The 18,447-nt window shown below is 41.5% G+C and overlaps 1 protein-coding gene across 2 annotated transcripts in view; it reads right to left on the reverse strand.

Annotated features, from left to right (window-relative positions):
• PRKCZ (protein kinase C zeta) overlaps positions 1–18,447 on the reverse strand; it is a 4,411,399-nt gene that overhangs the window by 2,086,579 nt on the left and 2,306,373 nt on the right. For both annotated transcript variants that reach the window (XM_044063009.1, XM_044063010.1), the window contains one exon: positions 3,000–3,085. In XM_044063009.1, the coding sequence (XP_043918944.1) occupies positions 3,000–3,085 (86 nt within the window). The remainder of the gene's footprint in view (positions 1–2,999; positions 3,086–18,447) is intronic.

Here is an 18,447-nt window from a genome sequence, read left to right on the forward strand (position 1 = left end):
AAGAGCTCAGGTGAACAGAAAGGTACATGGATTGCTCTGAACAAAGTGGCACTCACCCTCTCTGTCAAAGGTGATATATGGCCAAGGAGTAATGAAGGAAAGAGCTGCAAAGAAGCATAAAAATAAAACCAAACGCATGTAACCTGTCCACTTCAACTTCACAGAAGATTTAAAATACACACACACACACACACACACACACACACACTGGCTTCAAGGTACTTCAAAAACAAGACCTTCCAGAAATAAGGTAAAGAGGTGACAACAGCAGCTTCATGCTTTCATGAAGATTAATGAGTGGCAGAATACCAAAAATAAAAATATAAAGCAAAATGAAACAGATAAAAGACCAAAAACAATGCTTCCCAATTCTGCATGTCTCATGGATACACCTCTTATATTTTGATTGCTGTTATCAGCATTACACTCACTCATGTAGTATGGCATGAGTGTTTTGAAACTACTTAACCCTGTGAATAAGGACATTTTTCACTTATCCCACATAGGATCATAGGAAGTTACTAGGCTATCGACCCTGAGGACCTTGTAAGCCTACCCGAGAGTTTAGCCCATGCATGGACAAATCAGCACCTGATGTCCCTGTCCAGCAGGGACATAGGTAGAATCGCAGAGATGTATTTTCTTTTTCCCATCCAGTTATCCAGATTCTGCTTACAAAGGGATAAAGATGTACTCAGCTTGACATGGAGAGGAGTCTATTCCATAGATGGGGAGTCTCTGGGACACAAATCTTTCCGCCTTCATGTCCTATTGATGTCACAGACCAGGTTGAGGCCACATGTGCGGGTTACTTGAGGGGAGCTTGACTTGCGGATATGCAGCAGTCCCATCAAGGCGGGATCCAAGATCGCCTTGTATGCCAGACAGAGGTCACCTCTGAGAAGTCTGTATGAAACAGAGTAGAGGCATAGGGCGTTTAGCCTATCTGTGTATGATAGATTTTTGAGGCCCTGGATTCTCCTGGTGAGAAACTACTGTGGTCTCTCCAGCTGCTGCATGTGCTTTGGGAGGTACATGCCAAATGGGGTGTTGTACTCAATAATGGGCCTTATAAGGGAAGAATACAGGGATGTTACGACCTCCTTGTCCCTGGATGAGATACCCTTACTTATGAGGTGGGCCATGTAGAAAGCTTTCTGTACAATGGAAGCAACATGATGGTCAAAATTCAGGCTGCTATCAATCTGGGTGCCCAAATCCCTCACGACTGACTGCGTGCATAGAACGTTGTTATTTATGTGATAATTTGTGAGGACATCTCTCTTTCTCCAAAGGGGATGATGATGCATTTTTTTTGTATTCAGCTTGAGGCCATGTTTCTGGCACCAGTCATTTGTTTGGGTGGGACCCTTTTGGAGGATGTCCACATCACTAGGGGAATACAGATGAGCGATTTCAGACTTAATATATTTAGAGAAGTGAAGGTGTGTGTTTCCACAATATGCAAAATCATTATGTGCTGTTAGTTATAGCTGATGTGTTCCCAGTGTGATCACAGAATGTTTCATTAGTTGCTATACATCCTATTTGATGTACAGAAAGAAGTCCCATTAAACAAAATCAGTTTTGACATATTGTCAAACACCAGACAGAAAAGACTGGAGTTCATATTCTAACAGAAGATTTGGTATTAAAATGTGAAGCTTTTACTGGAAGCAAACAAAATTACAGAGAAATGTAGAAAGGAAGAAGAAAGTGAATTGTTGATGATAAAACTGTGCTTTGTTAAACTTGAGATAAAAGTCTCTAGCTTCTGTCTTTTGGCAGTATGTAAAATTCTCACAACGTCATGGCCATGCTCATGCGTCTTACCCTAGGTGTAATTCAAGACTTCCAGCAGTCTAATTCACATGCATTTATACACCTTTACTAAAAGTAATGCATTTATTATTTTTTTCACATTCAACAACTCAGACATCCGTACACTCAAAAACTCAGTTTAGCCACATGCACATTGCTAAGAATTGTATAACAACAGCCAATTATCAACTTTCCTTAACTGTGTTATCAACCTCTGTAGAGTCAATGTACCATCCTGCCAACCTGCATAATGCAAATCAGCAAGCCGGTCTTTCCTACATTAGTGCACGCTGCAATAATTTTAAGTAACACCTCCAGGTGTGTTCACGCAAGACATTTAAACATCAGTTTGACAGTAATTAAAGTGTAGACAAGAATTACATCCTTGCTGACCTCCTTGTCCTTCCACATTCTTAATGATACACATTCAGTCAGAGAAGTTTGAACATTATCTTCACAGTAGTCGTGTGTAATAAATAATAATCAGATTAAAAGCAACCATTAAACACATTTTTTCTTTTCCCAGTAAATGACTACATGCAGCAACTGAGAACCAGCGAAGAGCAAGTGGAAAATCATTATCATAGTCAAGCAGACTGAGGGGTTACTGATAAAAGGAAAAGGAAATAGTGACACATGGAATTAACGATGCTTGTTACCACTTATCAGCATGCTATCTCCTTGACAAGTAAGGGATGTAGGATTCTGTTATGCTTTGTCTACTGTTCTCCCACTAAACACACGCATCTTTTCGTTCCATAAGCAGAGACTTTTATGATTTATGCATTAAGAGGTAATGTTATAACCACCACAAAGCAAATGTACTGAGCAGCCATTATATTTTACTCGATAAAGGAATTATATTTGTAATAAAACATTTAACACAGCTCCAAATATTCTTCCACATACAAAAACAAAAAGCGGGCTGGATATCTGTCATTTGCATCGTCTGGAACTATGTTTGATGTTAACAAGTGCTATAGACATATTTTTTCTAAGGTAAATAGCTTCATTAAATTAGAAACACCCTTGGCCTTTTCCAGCTGAGTCCATGCTGTGTTCTGCCGACATGGAGAAATCGGAATGGATGCTCTGTCTGCACAAAGCAATCATAACACTAGCAAACATCATTAATATGAGACAGACAGCTAGCTAAATCAGAACTGCACTCAGCTTACCCTGTTAAAGCGTTTGGCCTGAAACAGATGCCCATTCACTCGGTACAACTTCCTCCATCTTCTGGCACCACGTCGGTAGATGGATTCTAGGAATGAAAGGAAAAAGGTATAATGCAGCAGCAACATAATGGCACTCTTGCATAAAAACTGTCGTGTCTAGTGAGGAACTCTGGGCATGAGCCAGTCCCCTCCAGCTGTCACAGCCGTATTAAACTCCCTGCTAAAAAGGTCAATCAAAGGAAAAAGAAAACCCAAGACAGCAGCCTAAGATGACAGACTCCACAGCTACCATGCTTACTGCTGCTGCTGTCTCTTCCTGCACTCTCTCCCTCTCTCACTTTCTCTCGCCCACATCATTTAAAATCTCGTTAAGAGTTACACAGCAGCTCAGATGTAAATGCCCAGGTAAAGAAGGAAGCTATTGTTATTTTAAAGCTATTCCACCTCTTTAATAAACAGCAAAAAGATGAATTAGAAGTATACAGATTTGTTCCTTTCGGACAAGAGATTCTGAAGTTCCCAGCTACATCAGTAACTACCAGCTCATCATAACTTAATTATTAATCACCATGTTATTACTGTATGTCTGTACAAAGTACTACAAATGAAGAGTTAAAACTTTTAAATAAAATTGCCTTGGTAAATAAATTATTTTTTAATTAGTCTGCTGACCAGGTAGACCATCTTCTCTTTCATGTGGTGCTCTTTTACATAAGAAAACAAGGCAATTATAAATGACCCACTGTCTTACTATTTGGTAAGTGAAAGCAGGTACAACTCAAACCCAACTCTCGTCTAGCATCACAGCCTAAGAACAACCACTATTCTGCCTTTTCAGTACAAGGCACTACACCACATGAACTTTATCACATCGCATCAAGTAACCTACAAAACTGTTTTAAAAGCAATTTAATCATATGGATGAACAAAGGTGAGGAAAACAAAGAGATACAAGTTCAGATATTTATGCAACATATGGATCTAAGCAAAGCAGTGCATTAATCCAACTAGCAAAAAAAGTAAAAAATGTAGAAGTCTGCATAAAAATACATCTCAGATGAACTACCACAAATAAATTATAACACCCCCAGTGAAAGTAATTAAATATATTTTGAACACAGATGTCATTGAACACACCTGCCTTGATACCAGCCTTCAGATTTTTCCAAAAGCAGCACATATTAAAGTCGATATGCAAGACTGGACAACTATTAGTGGATTTTATCAGTGATGGCCCTGATCAGACTGGTCTAGGAACCTTGTTATAGAAAACATTAGATATTCACCTGAAATTCAGCAACAAAAATACCACAGACATACCCAGTTTCTAGAGTTCTGTGTGATGATGTGCCAACGTTTATCCTGAGCTGCAAGCATTTTAAACAGTTTACCTTTGCAATTACATCAGATGAGGTATTTGCTCCTTATAATGCATTGGCACCTCAGATGTTCAACCTGGAGGGTTATCAGTGCTGTGACATGCCACTTCAGCATTCCTTTGCAAATGGCCACTCATATACCCACTCATGCTGAAACCTCATTTCTTGGTCCCACACCCTTTTAAACACCCTTGCATTTTTTTTTGTTTGTAACACATCTCACCCTTTTCAAAGTCTAACATACAAGTTCAGTGAGAGCCTTAGTAACAGGAGGAAGGGGAAAGAGGCAAAAGTTACGCTTTGAGCTTGATCTTGGGACTCTGCTTACTATGTCTAGGATATTCACAGCGTATGCCCCCGCTCAAAAGGCTCATGTCCTTAGTTACAATGATTTTGCTCCCTCAACATTCAGGCAAAACACGCTATAAAGAATTTTTAAAATCCGCCAACTTATTATATTCCCAGAACACGTTTCCATTTAACTCTCTCTTTCTCATCACATCTCCAGGACCTTCTTACACTTACCTCTCTCTTTCTCATCACATGTCCAGCACCTGTTATCTGCTTAAGGAAAAATTCTATGAAGTCTGGGTGAGGTATTGAAATACGTATGCAAACACTTCCATACAAAAATACTAACTCTTCGCAAAATTGTTAGATACATGGGAGTCATACATATGTCTTTCCAAATTACCAATTTAAATTGCTTTTCCAGTCTCCCTTTCCAATTTTTCTAACCTCCTTTGATTGATTCTTATACTGCAAAGAGTATCTTTAATGTCTGATGACAAGTCTTTCACTTGTTTTGCATTAGTCTGATATGCAAGACACGGTTTACAACTATTGCCATTTGCACATGGTGGCTCATATCCATACATCTATAAATATTTCTGGGCCATCACTGATAAAATCCACATTTGAAAATACCTTCTCTTGTTTTGTTACTACCTCCATCTTTCAATAGCCAAATGTGTTTGGTAATTTAGAACTTTGGCTTGTTACTTTACAAAAGACTACTGGTTACTTTAATTCTGTCAGTTCACAGTTTCTCTATGAGATTATCAAATGTAATTGCATGTGTTGCAATGTTACGGTGCTTTACTGTCAAATGTAGCTGCATATGAAGTGGTGTTGCAATGTTATGGTGCTTTACTGTCAAATGTAGCTGCATATGAATTGGTGTTGTAGTGCTTTATGTTGTATTATTCAATACGGCTAAAGTTTATTAGCAAACTAAAGAGAAAATGGCTGCCATGTTTAATGCGGAAACATTCCCCAGACAGTAAACTTTTAAAAACACACCCTTAATGTTTCTTAACATTCTTAAATTTACAGACAAGCACTGTGATAAGTATTCATGGAATCATACTAAAAAGAAGAAAATATAATATGAACGACATTCATGTGCACCATGAAAACAAACCAGTACTATATGCTGTACAACAAACAATAATTTATGTACCAAGTATTACTCTATAACACTGTATACTTACAAGGGATACATCATTCTGACTGATTAGGAAAAGTCATTTACATTTGTTTTTTAATTGCTGTCAGCGATATTACGAAGCAATTGAAACCAATTTTATTCAAGCTGAGCTATGGCATTCTTCCCTTGCAGTTTAGGGTTACACTCATTAATAAAGACGGCAGGGGTGCTCCACCCACCTGCACCACCTTGGTAATTGGTGCTGACCCTTCCCCAACCCTAACCTTACGCCTTAACATCAATAAAACCTTCCTGTAACACTTCCACTACACAGGACAGAAAGACAAACTCAGATGCACAAACATACACAAACGACACTACATCTATCCCCTAACCTAACACTTACCCTACCCCTAAAATACACAAATACACAACACCTATCCTTCACTCATCCCTGTCCCTAACCCTAACACACACACATGTATACGAGTCCTCAGTTTGAAAAGTGAGATCTTTTAAGTATGTCTACTTAAAGCTGTATAAAACTAGCCATTTTACAGGCCTTGAGATTACTTGCCTAGTAATATTCCTATGTGCCTATACAGAGGTATATATACGCACAAATCATTACATACTATATCTATCCATTTCTCTCTCTTTCACTCCCTCTGTGTGTGTGTGTGTGTGTGTGTGTGTGTGTGCGCGCGTGTGTGTATATATATTTATTTATATAGCATGTGTGTGATGTACACTGGAATTGGAGTCTGTGCCTGATATGGGATGACTGACAAACCACAAGCCTCAAACCAAGCTCAGTTAACTCTACCGTACAAGATATTTCAATGAAAATACAGTACAAATCCTGTACATTATTCCACTTATCTGTTTTTTATTTTATTTTTTTTTTACTTCTAATCAAGGTTTCTAAATAATTTTTGACTGGGTACTTGTAATCACCCCCACCCTTACAGTTTTTCTTTTTCTTTTTTTTGTTTTAACTTTTACTGTTTAAATTACATTAGATTTGATTTCTTGGTGTTAGGTTTTGGAGGTCATTGGTACATCTGGGAGACTGACTGGGTCACAAGGAAAACAAGGCATTTCTTACTTCAATGACAAGTGGCAGGGTAAAACCCACAACACTAATGACAAATGTTTTACACTTTGCTCCACCTGAGACAAAACAAGACAATGGTGTTAATAGTCTTGGCTACATGGTGGCTCAGTGGTTAAGAGTTCTGCTTTACAGCTTTGGGGTTCTGAGTTCAATCCTCACTTCCAGCCATTGTCTGGGAGGAGTCTGCATTTTCCCCAGTGTCTATGTTAGTTTAATTCAGGTACTCTGTTTTCATCCAGCATCTCAATAAACAGCTGGCTGGCCAGCTACTTAAACTGTACGTCCATAATGCATTTACCCTTGCTCTTGTAGTTCTGGTTATATCAAAATGCGTCTAAAAGGTTAGTTCAATTACCTGGCTGACACACAAATATATCAAATTCATTTTTACTTACATTTTATTTAATAGCTGCCTGACCCAGGTATAGTTCACTTTTGGCGCATGCCTAGAAAGTCTAACAATTACTAATGAGCTTAATCCTGCAGTCCAGGCTTTACTGGAAAGGCTCACCCAGACTCTGCTGCACTTTGCTGTGAGGGAAAGGTTGGTTTGCTTTTTATTTGTTGTATTCTGTATTGCTTTATTGCCTTTTTCTATTTTGTATACTGTGTTCTGTTTTCTTTACACTGTGTTTTACTTGCATTCTGCTTTTAACTGCATATTAAAACTTGAAAAGACACCACTGCTCTGTCTCTTGTGAGTCAAACAGAAATGTTTCCCAACCTCCTACCCGGTTACTGTAGTGTTCTTAAATACCACGTCTTTCTAGTTGCCTGCCCCTTATGTTAATTTGACAATATATCTCATTTCCTCTCTGCTTTTACTGGTTGGTGTGAGTAAGCACAGAATTATCATTTTTGTGAAATCACTCCCCTTCAACTATTTAAATGTATTGGCCATCCTACTGTATTCCATAGTACCAGAATAAAAAAGTGACCACCCCCTTTCAATCTACCTTGCTGTTTTAAAAATAGTGACTCTCCACTAAAACTTAACTTTTTAGACAGGTAAAACTTGTTACCTACTTTCACATCTAACTCCTCTAGTGCACACTGCAGTGTTAAGGATAAACCGTTTTTTTTTTTTTCATCTTGCCTTTAAGCATCTATTGCAAGACCACCAGTTATTGGAGAGTCTTTATTCTGCCTCTCAGTAGTCATCTTGGGATTAGTGCTTCTGTTTTCCCTGGTGAGAGAAGGAGTACAGGGACATTATTTCCTGGAGAATGCTGATCACCATAAAGCTTAATAACTGCTTTACAGATGACAGCTTGGAATCTGTGCTTATATTCTGATCCAGGTGAGAGTAGGAGCAGGGTGCATTGATTCCTGACTCTTTCTGATTGGAGAGTGTCTGTGCTTAACGTACCCGATTGGTCTGGTTGTTGTTTGAAGCATCTACCAGAAAAAGGCTACAAGCCTGCAGACCCTTGCAACTTCTGAAATAAGTCTGTGAATCACCAAAGAGGCAGTGTCCTGCTGCTGTTCTTGGGACTGGTGCTAACATTACACTTCTGGTGAGAGAATAAGCAAAGGAGTATTGTATCCCAACACAGTGAAGCTGTGCTGAAACCAGAATTAGTAATAGCCATTGATGCGACTCCCCTCTTTGCATCATTCTTGACAAGCTAATTCTTTATTTTCAGTAAGTACTGCTTGAGTTCTTCCTAACTTTAGAATATCTGCCTAAATACTTCATCCTTAAATTTTCAGGGTCTACGTATTAGTTTCCCCTCAAGTGTTTGGCAGTGCTCTGTACAGACTCAGACACCTTGAGTGACATTTTTCCTGTAAAAGGCTTCAGTACTTAATATATTGAGCTCATATCCAGGCATGTCTAAAGGTCAGTTCCCTGTGCTTTCTCCTGTCAACCTGGTGAACTCGGGCATCCTGAGGTAATGTAGCAACTGCCTCATGTACACAGACAACCCTCTCCTCTTACCGCCCAACACTATGACTTGTGAGAGATGCACTTATATAGCTAAATTGGAAGCCAAGCACTCTCCAGCCAAGACTGGATTAGCCAGTCAAGAGGAGAAGGTTAATACCTGCGCCACACCACATTCAACACATAGCCCTCCAGAACTTACACCACTACAACCCTCACACAGTAACACAAAACACACACCTACTTTCGCAGAGGCTCTCAATAAAAATCTGCCCAAACAGAGACCTCCGAGGCAGAAATGTAAACAACCAGCACAAACCATGAGACACATAGCTCACATAAACAGTGTGCCACTCAACCAAAGCCCATAAGGCAAAACAACTTACTCAATACACTAGTCATAGGTGACTCAATAGTAAGGCACACTGATGTCCCAATCACTAGGTTGAATAAGGAGAAAGTTACGGTCAGCTGCCTGTCGGGTGCCGGGATCCAGCACATAACACACGCACTTAGGTCACTCCACAACAGGTACAAATATGACTCTGTCATTGTCCATGTTGGTGTGAATGACCTGAGATGTACCTCCCTGGACTACATGAAAAGAGACATGGAGGAGCTCTCGGATCTTGTAGCCCAGGCAGGTATGACCCTAGCTCTGAGTAGCATCCTACCGTCACCCAGAATGATACCACAGTACAAGCAGAAAATGACTGACTTCAACAACTGGCTAAGTTTCTGGTGTCATTCTAAGAGGATCCAGTATCTGTCTGCCTGGAATGACATGACTGACAGACCTTAATGCTTCGCCAGAGATGGCCTGCACCTGTCACCCCAGGGATTCTGAATGCTGGCCAAGGCTCTTGCCACCCCTATAGTGCCTTTTTTAGGCAATGTCCTGAAGACAAAATTACTACCATAACAGCTACAAGCAAATGAAATCTGAGGGTTATGCTACTTAAAGCTAGAAGTCTAAATCTCAAAATGCACTCACTCGAAGCACTCCTTAAAATGGAGAAAACTGACATCTGTGCAATGACCAAGACCTGGTTCAAGGCTCCGGAGAGCAGCCCAGCGCTACCAAGCTATAATTCATACCACACCTTTCGGCCGCTAAACCTGGACAGAAACACTAAAGATGGTGGTGTCTCCATATTCATAATGGATATGCACACCTCCAGACTAGTAGCCCAACATAAAGCATCAGAGATACTTCAAGTACAACTAACACTGGGTAAAACTGCAATCCAGGTTGTAGCCTGCTATAGATCCCCCACCATGTCCCTAGACTCTCACTCAACATTCCTAAACACACTGGAAAATATTAGGGTACAACCCAATACCCTTATACTGGGAGACTTTAACTACCCCTCCATTAACTGGGAAAATTACTCGTGCACCAAAACACTTGCTCAACATTTTCTGGAATTCATTAATTCCAACACCAAGGACCAACTCATTCTTACCCTCACCAGAGATAGAAACATCCTTGACCTGGTCATTACTAACATAGCCGACTGTTGCTCAACACCAGTAATCAACTCCTTCCTGGTCAGATCTGACCACAAGCTAATCACCATGGATATCCACATCCCACCCTCACCCCCCTAAAGGAAACCACCGTAAAATAACTTCTCCAAAGCCAATTTTGGGCTTCTAAAAACAGAGGTGGCTAACTTCATGACACCATGCAAATGGAAAATAGGTGCATGACTGCTGAATCATACACCAATGCACTGTATGAGCACATACACAAGTGCATGGAATGGGGCATACCAAACAGAACCAAGATGCTCTCCTCCAGAAAAAGGAAGCCAATCTGGTGGTCCCACACCATAAATAAACTCTACAACAGAAGGCAAAAACTGTTGCAGAAAAAGGGTGAATTCCCAAGACTGGAAAAACTCCCTTGTTAACCTCAGCAAAAAACTGAGATCCATCATCAAATCCTCTAACGCTAGCTACAAAAACAAAATTTCTGCAGATTCTAAAGACAACAACAAGGCATTCAATAGTTATGTCAAGAATCTACAAGGCAATACTCAGATCTGCTCTGAGTTACAGCACAATGGCAATATATATACAGAACCAACTGATATTGCCAACATATTGCCCGACAGGTTCAGTGCAAACTTTACCCCCCCCCTCACCTCCTAAATGGCCTATCACATTACCTGAGGAATGCCAAGTCCCTATTATCACAGCTACACAGGTAAAAAACGCACTGTTCAATGCCAAGAATACAGCTTCCATGGGCCCTGATAATATCCCTGGCTATGTTCTACATGAATTACAAAGTGAACTGGCACCACACCTGATTTCAGGCTTTGTTCCTACCGAATGGCGCACTGCGACGGTCATCCCACTCCAAAAAGGGGTAGTGACTACAGACCCTGGGAACTACCACCCCATTAGTCTGACGAGTCTGATATGTAAGGCTATGGAGTGCATCATCATGGAACTTACAAATAAGGACATAGGGAATCTCCAAACGCTGGACCCCACGCAGTTTGGGTTTGTAAAAGGTAGATCATGCCTGCTCAGCCTGATAGACTTCTTCGAGTCTGTCACCAGAGCTGTGAAGGAGGGCAAGGAGGCTCACACAGCCTACCTAGATCTTGCTAAGGCCTTCCACACCATGCCTCACTCAGGAATCATAGATAGACTCACTAAACTAGGCATAAACCCCTATGTCATAAAATGGGTTGCCAACTGGCTCACTGACAGAACCCACACTGTGAAAGTAGCGGACTCCAAATCTGACTACCGACCAGTTACATGTGGTGTCCCACAGGGATCGGTCCTAGGTCCTCTCCTCTCCTGTTTGGCATCTACTTCTCTGAAGTTCAAGCCAACACAAAGGGACTCTGGCTGACCAAGTTCGCAGATGATTGCAAACTGGGAGCCATTATTAATTCTCCAACTGATGTAGACATTCTACAAAAAAGCCTATTTGACACCACTGACTGCTGCCTGAACCATGGCCTTAAGCTCAATGCCAAAAAGTGCATTGTCATTCCCTTTGGGAAAATTCAGTGCCCATGAACTACCACATAGGTGGTAGTCCACTAACCACTGAAAGTGTGATAACAGACCTGGGATAACCACATTGCCACTGTAGTCAGAAAGTCCCACTATGTGGCACATCTCATTACAAAAGGTTTCTCATCCAGGAAGAAAGAGGTCATAATCCCTCTGTACTTGTCCCTCATTAGACCTATTATAGAATACAACTGCCCATTTGGTATGTACCTCACTAGACACCTACAACAACTGGAAAAGCCACAAAAATACCTCACTAAGAGCATCTTAGGCCTTAAACACATGCCCTATATGGACAGACTCAAAAAGCTCCAGCTATACCCTGTCTCTTATGGCCTACTTAGAGGCGATCTCTGCTTGACCTACAAAGCCATGTCTGACCCAGAGCTGCTAGATATGCTACACTTAAAGAAATCCTAATCCTTCCGTGCTGCATGCTCCGGGGACCTAAACCTCATTAGCACAATAAACAGAACATGCTGGAAGGACAGGTTCCTAACCCAGAGATTTCCCATACTCTGGAACAAACTTCCCATTCATGTCAAGCAGAGCACTTCACTGGCCCTCTAAGAGAAATCTTGACGAGTGGATGGGCAATAGGAAGTTCACCCCGGGGATCACTTCAGTCACCTTGCTTGACAGGGGCACTGGGAACTAACTTTGGGCGGCATGATGCCAGGGAATCTTAGGCTCCAGGGCCATTAGCCTAGTACACACCTATGAACCTATGATTCCCTCTGTCTCCGTTACACCTACTGTGCAATTCTAAGCAAGTCACATAACAGAATAGGGTATCTAGGTGTGCCTTGAAAGAAGAGACTTATGTACACAATGCTTTACACACATCATTCACACTTGTTGGCAATCTGAAGGAAGCCATTTCACTTGTGGCAGATCTGTGGGATATAAGACGGACTAGGACATGTTCAAACAGAGAAAAGGAGAAACTGCAGAGGAAGCACTCCAGCCAAGAAGTGAAATGCATAACCAGGCGCTGTAAACCAGCAATACTTACTTCTGCAACATTATGCCACCTTCCAAACCTACAGTACAATCATAATATAAATGTAACAAGGAAGGTAATTAAACACATATTCAAGTCTTACAGAAAATTCCATTAACTGGTACAGAGTGACACTATGCCATCCACCATAAATTACAGTGCAGCCATACTAAAATATAAATAAAAACAGAAAGGTAATTACATAACTGGCAGTCAGCTCAGAGAACTGATGCTATGAGCTATTAACAAACTGATTCCTGAAGTCCATGGTTTGATTCCCTCAGCCTCCATTTGTCCACTGCGTGACTTTGAACTAATCCTTAACTAGTGTAAAGAGGCAATTGGAACCTTGACTGCATGCCAAGTAATGACCCAAGAACAAATAATACTTTCAAAAAATTCCATCAATTAATGTACACCTTTTAAGGGCTCTGAGCAGGGAATGGGGTGGGGAGTGAAGGAAGGATGCTGTCATAAAAAAAAATACAGGAATGGGTAAAGAACACAAAGTAACTTGTAGGTGACTGACATGGGGGGGTGAGAAAGAAGATTAAAAGAGAATGGTATAATAAATAAGATTATACCATGACCCCCCCAAAACGTGCACGCTGATTGGCCAGCGTGCCCGTTGTAATCGAGTTATACTAATGGAAAAGGTCCGTCGCCGACTTTTTCCATTAGTATAACTCGTTTTAAAACACTGTCTCGCTATGTTAAATGGGTTTAACATAGCGAGACTTTAAAATAAGCAATGGAGATCTCCGCTGTTATTTTAAAGCTGTCTCGCTATGTTAAACCCATTTAACATAGCGAGACAGTTAAAAGCAACAGAAAGCAAGATCTCCGTTTTTTTTAGTGTCTCGCTATGTTAAATGAGTTTAACATAGCGAGACAGACAGTTTTAAAATAAGCAACGGACATCTCCGTTGCTAATTTTAAAACTGTCTCGCTATGTTAAACTTATTTAACATAGCGAGACACTAAAAAAAAAAGGAACGGAGATCTTGCTTTCTCCGTTGCTTTTATACAAGTTTGATGTACTGCGAGGCGGTACATCAGAACTGCCGCGGATGCCAGACATCTGCGGAAGGGCAGTGAACAGGCATTATACTATGCCATTATTTAAGAAACGTAATAGTTTCTTTTCTTAAATAATGTCATGGTATAATAGCAATAAAGTACAGTTTTGTACTTACCATAAATGTAGATGTTCGAAGATCCACATTGCTGCAGTCCTTACATATGGGTAGTCCGCTGTCCTCGGTCGGCCCGAATACCAAAGTATTAGGCTGACGTCGGTCAAGGCGCTTAAAACTGACATCAGGACGTCAGGGTACAAAAGCGCATGACCGACGTCATTTCCTCAGTCTTTTCTTGCCCCAGATGTCAGAAGGCCCTAACAAGAAAGGCCAAAGCCAAAAACCAGCAAAACTAACCAACCACCTGCACTAACCATATTTACAATATGTACAACACAAACCACACCACCACCTTCAACAACAGAGGGAAGGAGGGAGGGTAAATTGACTGCAGCAATGTGGATCTTGAACATCTACATTTATGGTAGGTACAAAACTGTACTATGTTCTTCATCTCACATTGCTGCAGTCCTTACATATGGGTAGAATCCCAAAGCAGAGGTAAGGGAGGATGGCAAAACTATAAAGCATTAGGAGCTGCCAAAATGCCCTGTAAAATTGCTGTGGCAAATCCAGCCCTAGATTTAGAGTAAAGTGGAAGGTGGTAATGCTTAGAGAAAGTATGCACTAAACTCCAAGTAGCTGCTTCCAAAATATCTTTAGTAGCCACCCCCCTTAAAAAAGCTGTAGAAGTGGCAGTAGCCCTAGTGGAATGAGGCCTAATCCCAGCTGGAATCTCCTTACCATGATGGGAATAACAGAAAGCAATACAAAACCAATCCACTTAGAAATAGTCTGTTTTGAAACAGGTTTGCCCTGAGAACCCAAAGCAAAAGAAACAAACAACTGCTGAGACTGCCTGAACTCTTTAGTTCTGCTCAAATAATATCGCAACTGTCTGTGTATATCCAAAGTGTGCAAAATCCTTTCCCTTTATTTTGGGGGTTTGCATAAAAAGTAGGCAAATGAATAGTTTGGTTTAAAGCCACACTAGAAACCACTTTAGGCATAAAAGAAGGGTTAGTAGGCAAAGACACCCTATCCTTGTGGAAAATTAAGAAAGGCTCAACTGCCATAAGGGCCTGTAATTCAGAAACCCTTCTCAGAGGTAATGGCCAACAAAAAGCAGTCTTCCATGATAAATATTTCAACTCTGCAGATGCTGCAGGCTCAAAAGGTTGTAGAGTGAGTTTCTCCAACACAAAAATTGAGATCCCAAGCAGGAGTAGGAGCTCTTGGGGGTCTTATATTCTTTGCCCTCTAAGGAATTGTTTAAACAAAGGCTGAGAAAATAATGGTGGGTCACAGTCATAGTGAGCAGAAATTGCTGCAGCATGAACCTTTATAGAGGAGAAGGACAAACCTTTGTCCAATAACTCAGTAAGGTATTGAAGCGCAACACTTAAATTAGGTTTAGAACCATCAAAGTCCTTTGCTGTACTCCAAAATAAAAATCTCCTCCATTTATCTGCGTAAACTTTCCTTGTACTAGGCCTTCTGGCCTCCAAAATAACATTCAAAACTTGTTGTGGAAGCTGAGACCCTCCAGGGTTTAAAACAGAATATGCCAGGCTGTCAGATGTAGAGAATGAAGTTTGACATTGAGTAAATGCCTGTTCTCCTGAGACAGCAGGTGAGGAATCGAAGGCAAAGGCCATGGAGGCTCCCGTACCAGACTTCTCAGTAATGGGTACCAGTGCTGTCGAGGCCAATCTGGAGCTATTAAAATCATGTTTGGCTTGTCCTGTCTGACCTTCAGGAGTACCTTCGGGAGGAGAGGCAGAGGTGGAAAGGCATACACGTGAAGATTGCTCCAATTGAATGAGAGAGCATCCACTTTCCAAGCTGTGGGATGAAACCTTTTGTGCAAAACTTTGGCAGCTGGTAATTTAGTGGAGAAGCGAACAGATCTATGTCTGGAGTTCCCCATAACACTGTCAATCTCTGAAATACATGAGGATCCAATTTCCACTCGTGGGGATCCATAATTTGTCTGCTCAACACATCTGCTAAGGAGTTCTGTGCTCCTGGCAGAAACCTTGCCTGAAGATTTAGCTGTAAACTGAGAGCAGTCTCCCACAAAATCATTGCTTGTCTGCATAGAGGATAAGAATGCATTCCCCTTGCTTGTTGATGTACCACATGACAGTTGTGTTGTCTGTTTGAATCAACACCTGCCCTGGAAGAAGTAAATCCTTGAAAGCTATCAATGCAAATTGGACTGCTAACATCTCCTTCAGGTTGATATGTAGATGTTGAAGTCTGGCAGGCCACGTGTCTTGTACCCATTTTCCATTTAGATGAGCTCCCCAAGCTTTGTCTGAGGCATCTGTCGTTAAAATCTGACTTGCCTCTGGCCGGGTCACAGAGAGTCCCTTGTTTAGGTGACATTCCTGAGCCCACCACAAAAATTCCTTTTGAATGCAAGGTATTATCTGAATGACAGTGTCCAAATCTTGGCAGTGCTGTGTCCATACATTCTTGAGATACCATTGTAGCTTCCTCATATGCAGTTTGGCATTGGGAAGTACCAGAATACAAGATGCCATGAACCCCAAGGCTTGAAGGACTGTCTTTGCAGTCAGCCTGGACTGACGAGACAATTGGTGGAAGTAAAGAGAAAGATTCTTTTGTTTGTCCGGGGTCAAAAGGCCATCTGGGATGCTGTATTCAGTCTCACACCCAGAAAGCACATGTCCTGAGAGGGTACTAGACTGGACTTTATTTCGTTCACAGAATACCCCAGGCATCTTAACACTGCCATCACATACTGCAAATGATGAAGAAGTTCGTCCTTTCCTTGGGCCAGAATCAGGCAATCGTCCAAATAAGGATAGATTTGTATTCCTCTTAGCCTGAAGAAAGCTACCACTGGAGCCAGAACCTTCGTGAACACTCTGGGCGCAGTAGATAAGCCAAAGGGCAATGCAGAGAACTGATACTGTGAAATCCCAGCCCGAAAACGCAGATACTTCCTGCAACTGGGCCTGATAGGAACATGAAGGTAAGCCTCCTTGAGATCCAGAGTCACCATCCAGTGATCTTTGCCCAGCAGAGGTAAAAGCTGTTGTAACGTCAACATTTTGAACTTGGGAATGTCCAGATATGTGTTGAGGATAGATAAATCCAAAATTGGTCTCCACGTGTTTCCTTTCTTTGGTACTAGAAACAGGCGAGAATAAAATCCTAGGCCCACTTCTGGCAGAGGGACCGGTTGTATGGCCCCTATTTGAAGTAGTAGAGAAATTTGTTTGTGAGCCTCTAGTCTTTGCTGAGGAGGAACGTCCGGCATGCCTTTGAAAGGAGGCAAGGTATGGAAATAAAACTTGTAACCTTGGTGAATGATATCCAATACCCATTTGTCTTGGGTAATCAACATCCAATTTTCCTTGAAAAGTGCTAACCTTCCTCCCAAAGGTGCTGCCAGGCAAGAAGGATCTGGCAGCTGAAAAAGTAGGACATTGGGCCTGTTTACGAAAGGACTGGCCCCTGCCCTCACCCGAAGATTGTGCAGGTGAACTCCCTGTTCTAGGTCTGAAGGAACTCTGAGCTCTGCCCCTATCACGTCTAGATCTACCCCTAGACTGAGAATCATAAGAAGGATACGTCCACCCCTTAGCAGGCCAATTCCTACTAAACTTTGGAGGCTGAACTTGCAAAAAATCTTTAACAGCCTGCATAGACTTAGCCTTGTCTTCCATTTTCTTCAAGACTGACTCCACAGGTGAACCAAACAACACATCAGACTGCAAAGGAGCATCCAAAATCCTTGTCTTAACATGGTCAGATAAATTCTGATCCTTCAGCCAGGCGTGCCTGCGAAGAACTGAGCCAGTGGCAGCCACCCTAGACGAGGCCTGCACAGCATCAAAACCACACTGTAATGAATGCTTACCCACCTGTTCAGAGACATGCACCAAATCTTGTAATTCTTTACACTCAATGCCTTCCGCCAGAGCATCCACCTTAGACTTCAATTGAGACAGAAGAAAGTTTTGATATTTCAACATATGAAACTGGCAATTCAAAGCCCTCATAGCTAAGGTAGAAGATGTATAGACCTTCTTTCCCCATCTATCCAAAGCTCTGGCTTCTTTATCTAGAGGAACCGGATTTTTTACAACAGAGGCCTTGACACCCTTAGGTCCCTGACTAATAGTTTCTGGGTCTGCCCTAGGACTCTTATAAAGATATTTATGAGCCTCAGGCACCCTGTAATACCTATCCGGTTTAACAGGAGCAGGAGGCAGAGAATCAGGACTAAGAGAAGCCTCTGCAAACACATCTTCCACAATATCCAGAACAGGGGGTATAGCCAAGGGCCTATGCTGGGGTAACAGCAAAAATTCCCTAAGCCTTTTCCGAGAATCAGAGAAGTCCTGACCTTCCCACTTAAAATGTTCCCTCATAGAATGAAGAGTCTCTGAAAAAGAAAAATCCTCTGGAGGAGA

The sequence above is a fragment of the Protopterus annectens genome, chromosome 2.part1 (assembly GCF_019279795.1).
Source record: "Protopterus annectens isolate FY-2018-M chromosome 2.part1, PAN1.0, whole genome shotgun sequence".
Lineage (NCBI taxonomy): Eukaryota > Metazoa > Chordata > Ceratodontiformes > Protopteridae > Protopterus > Protopterus annectens.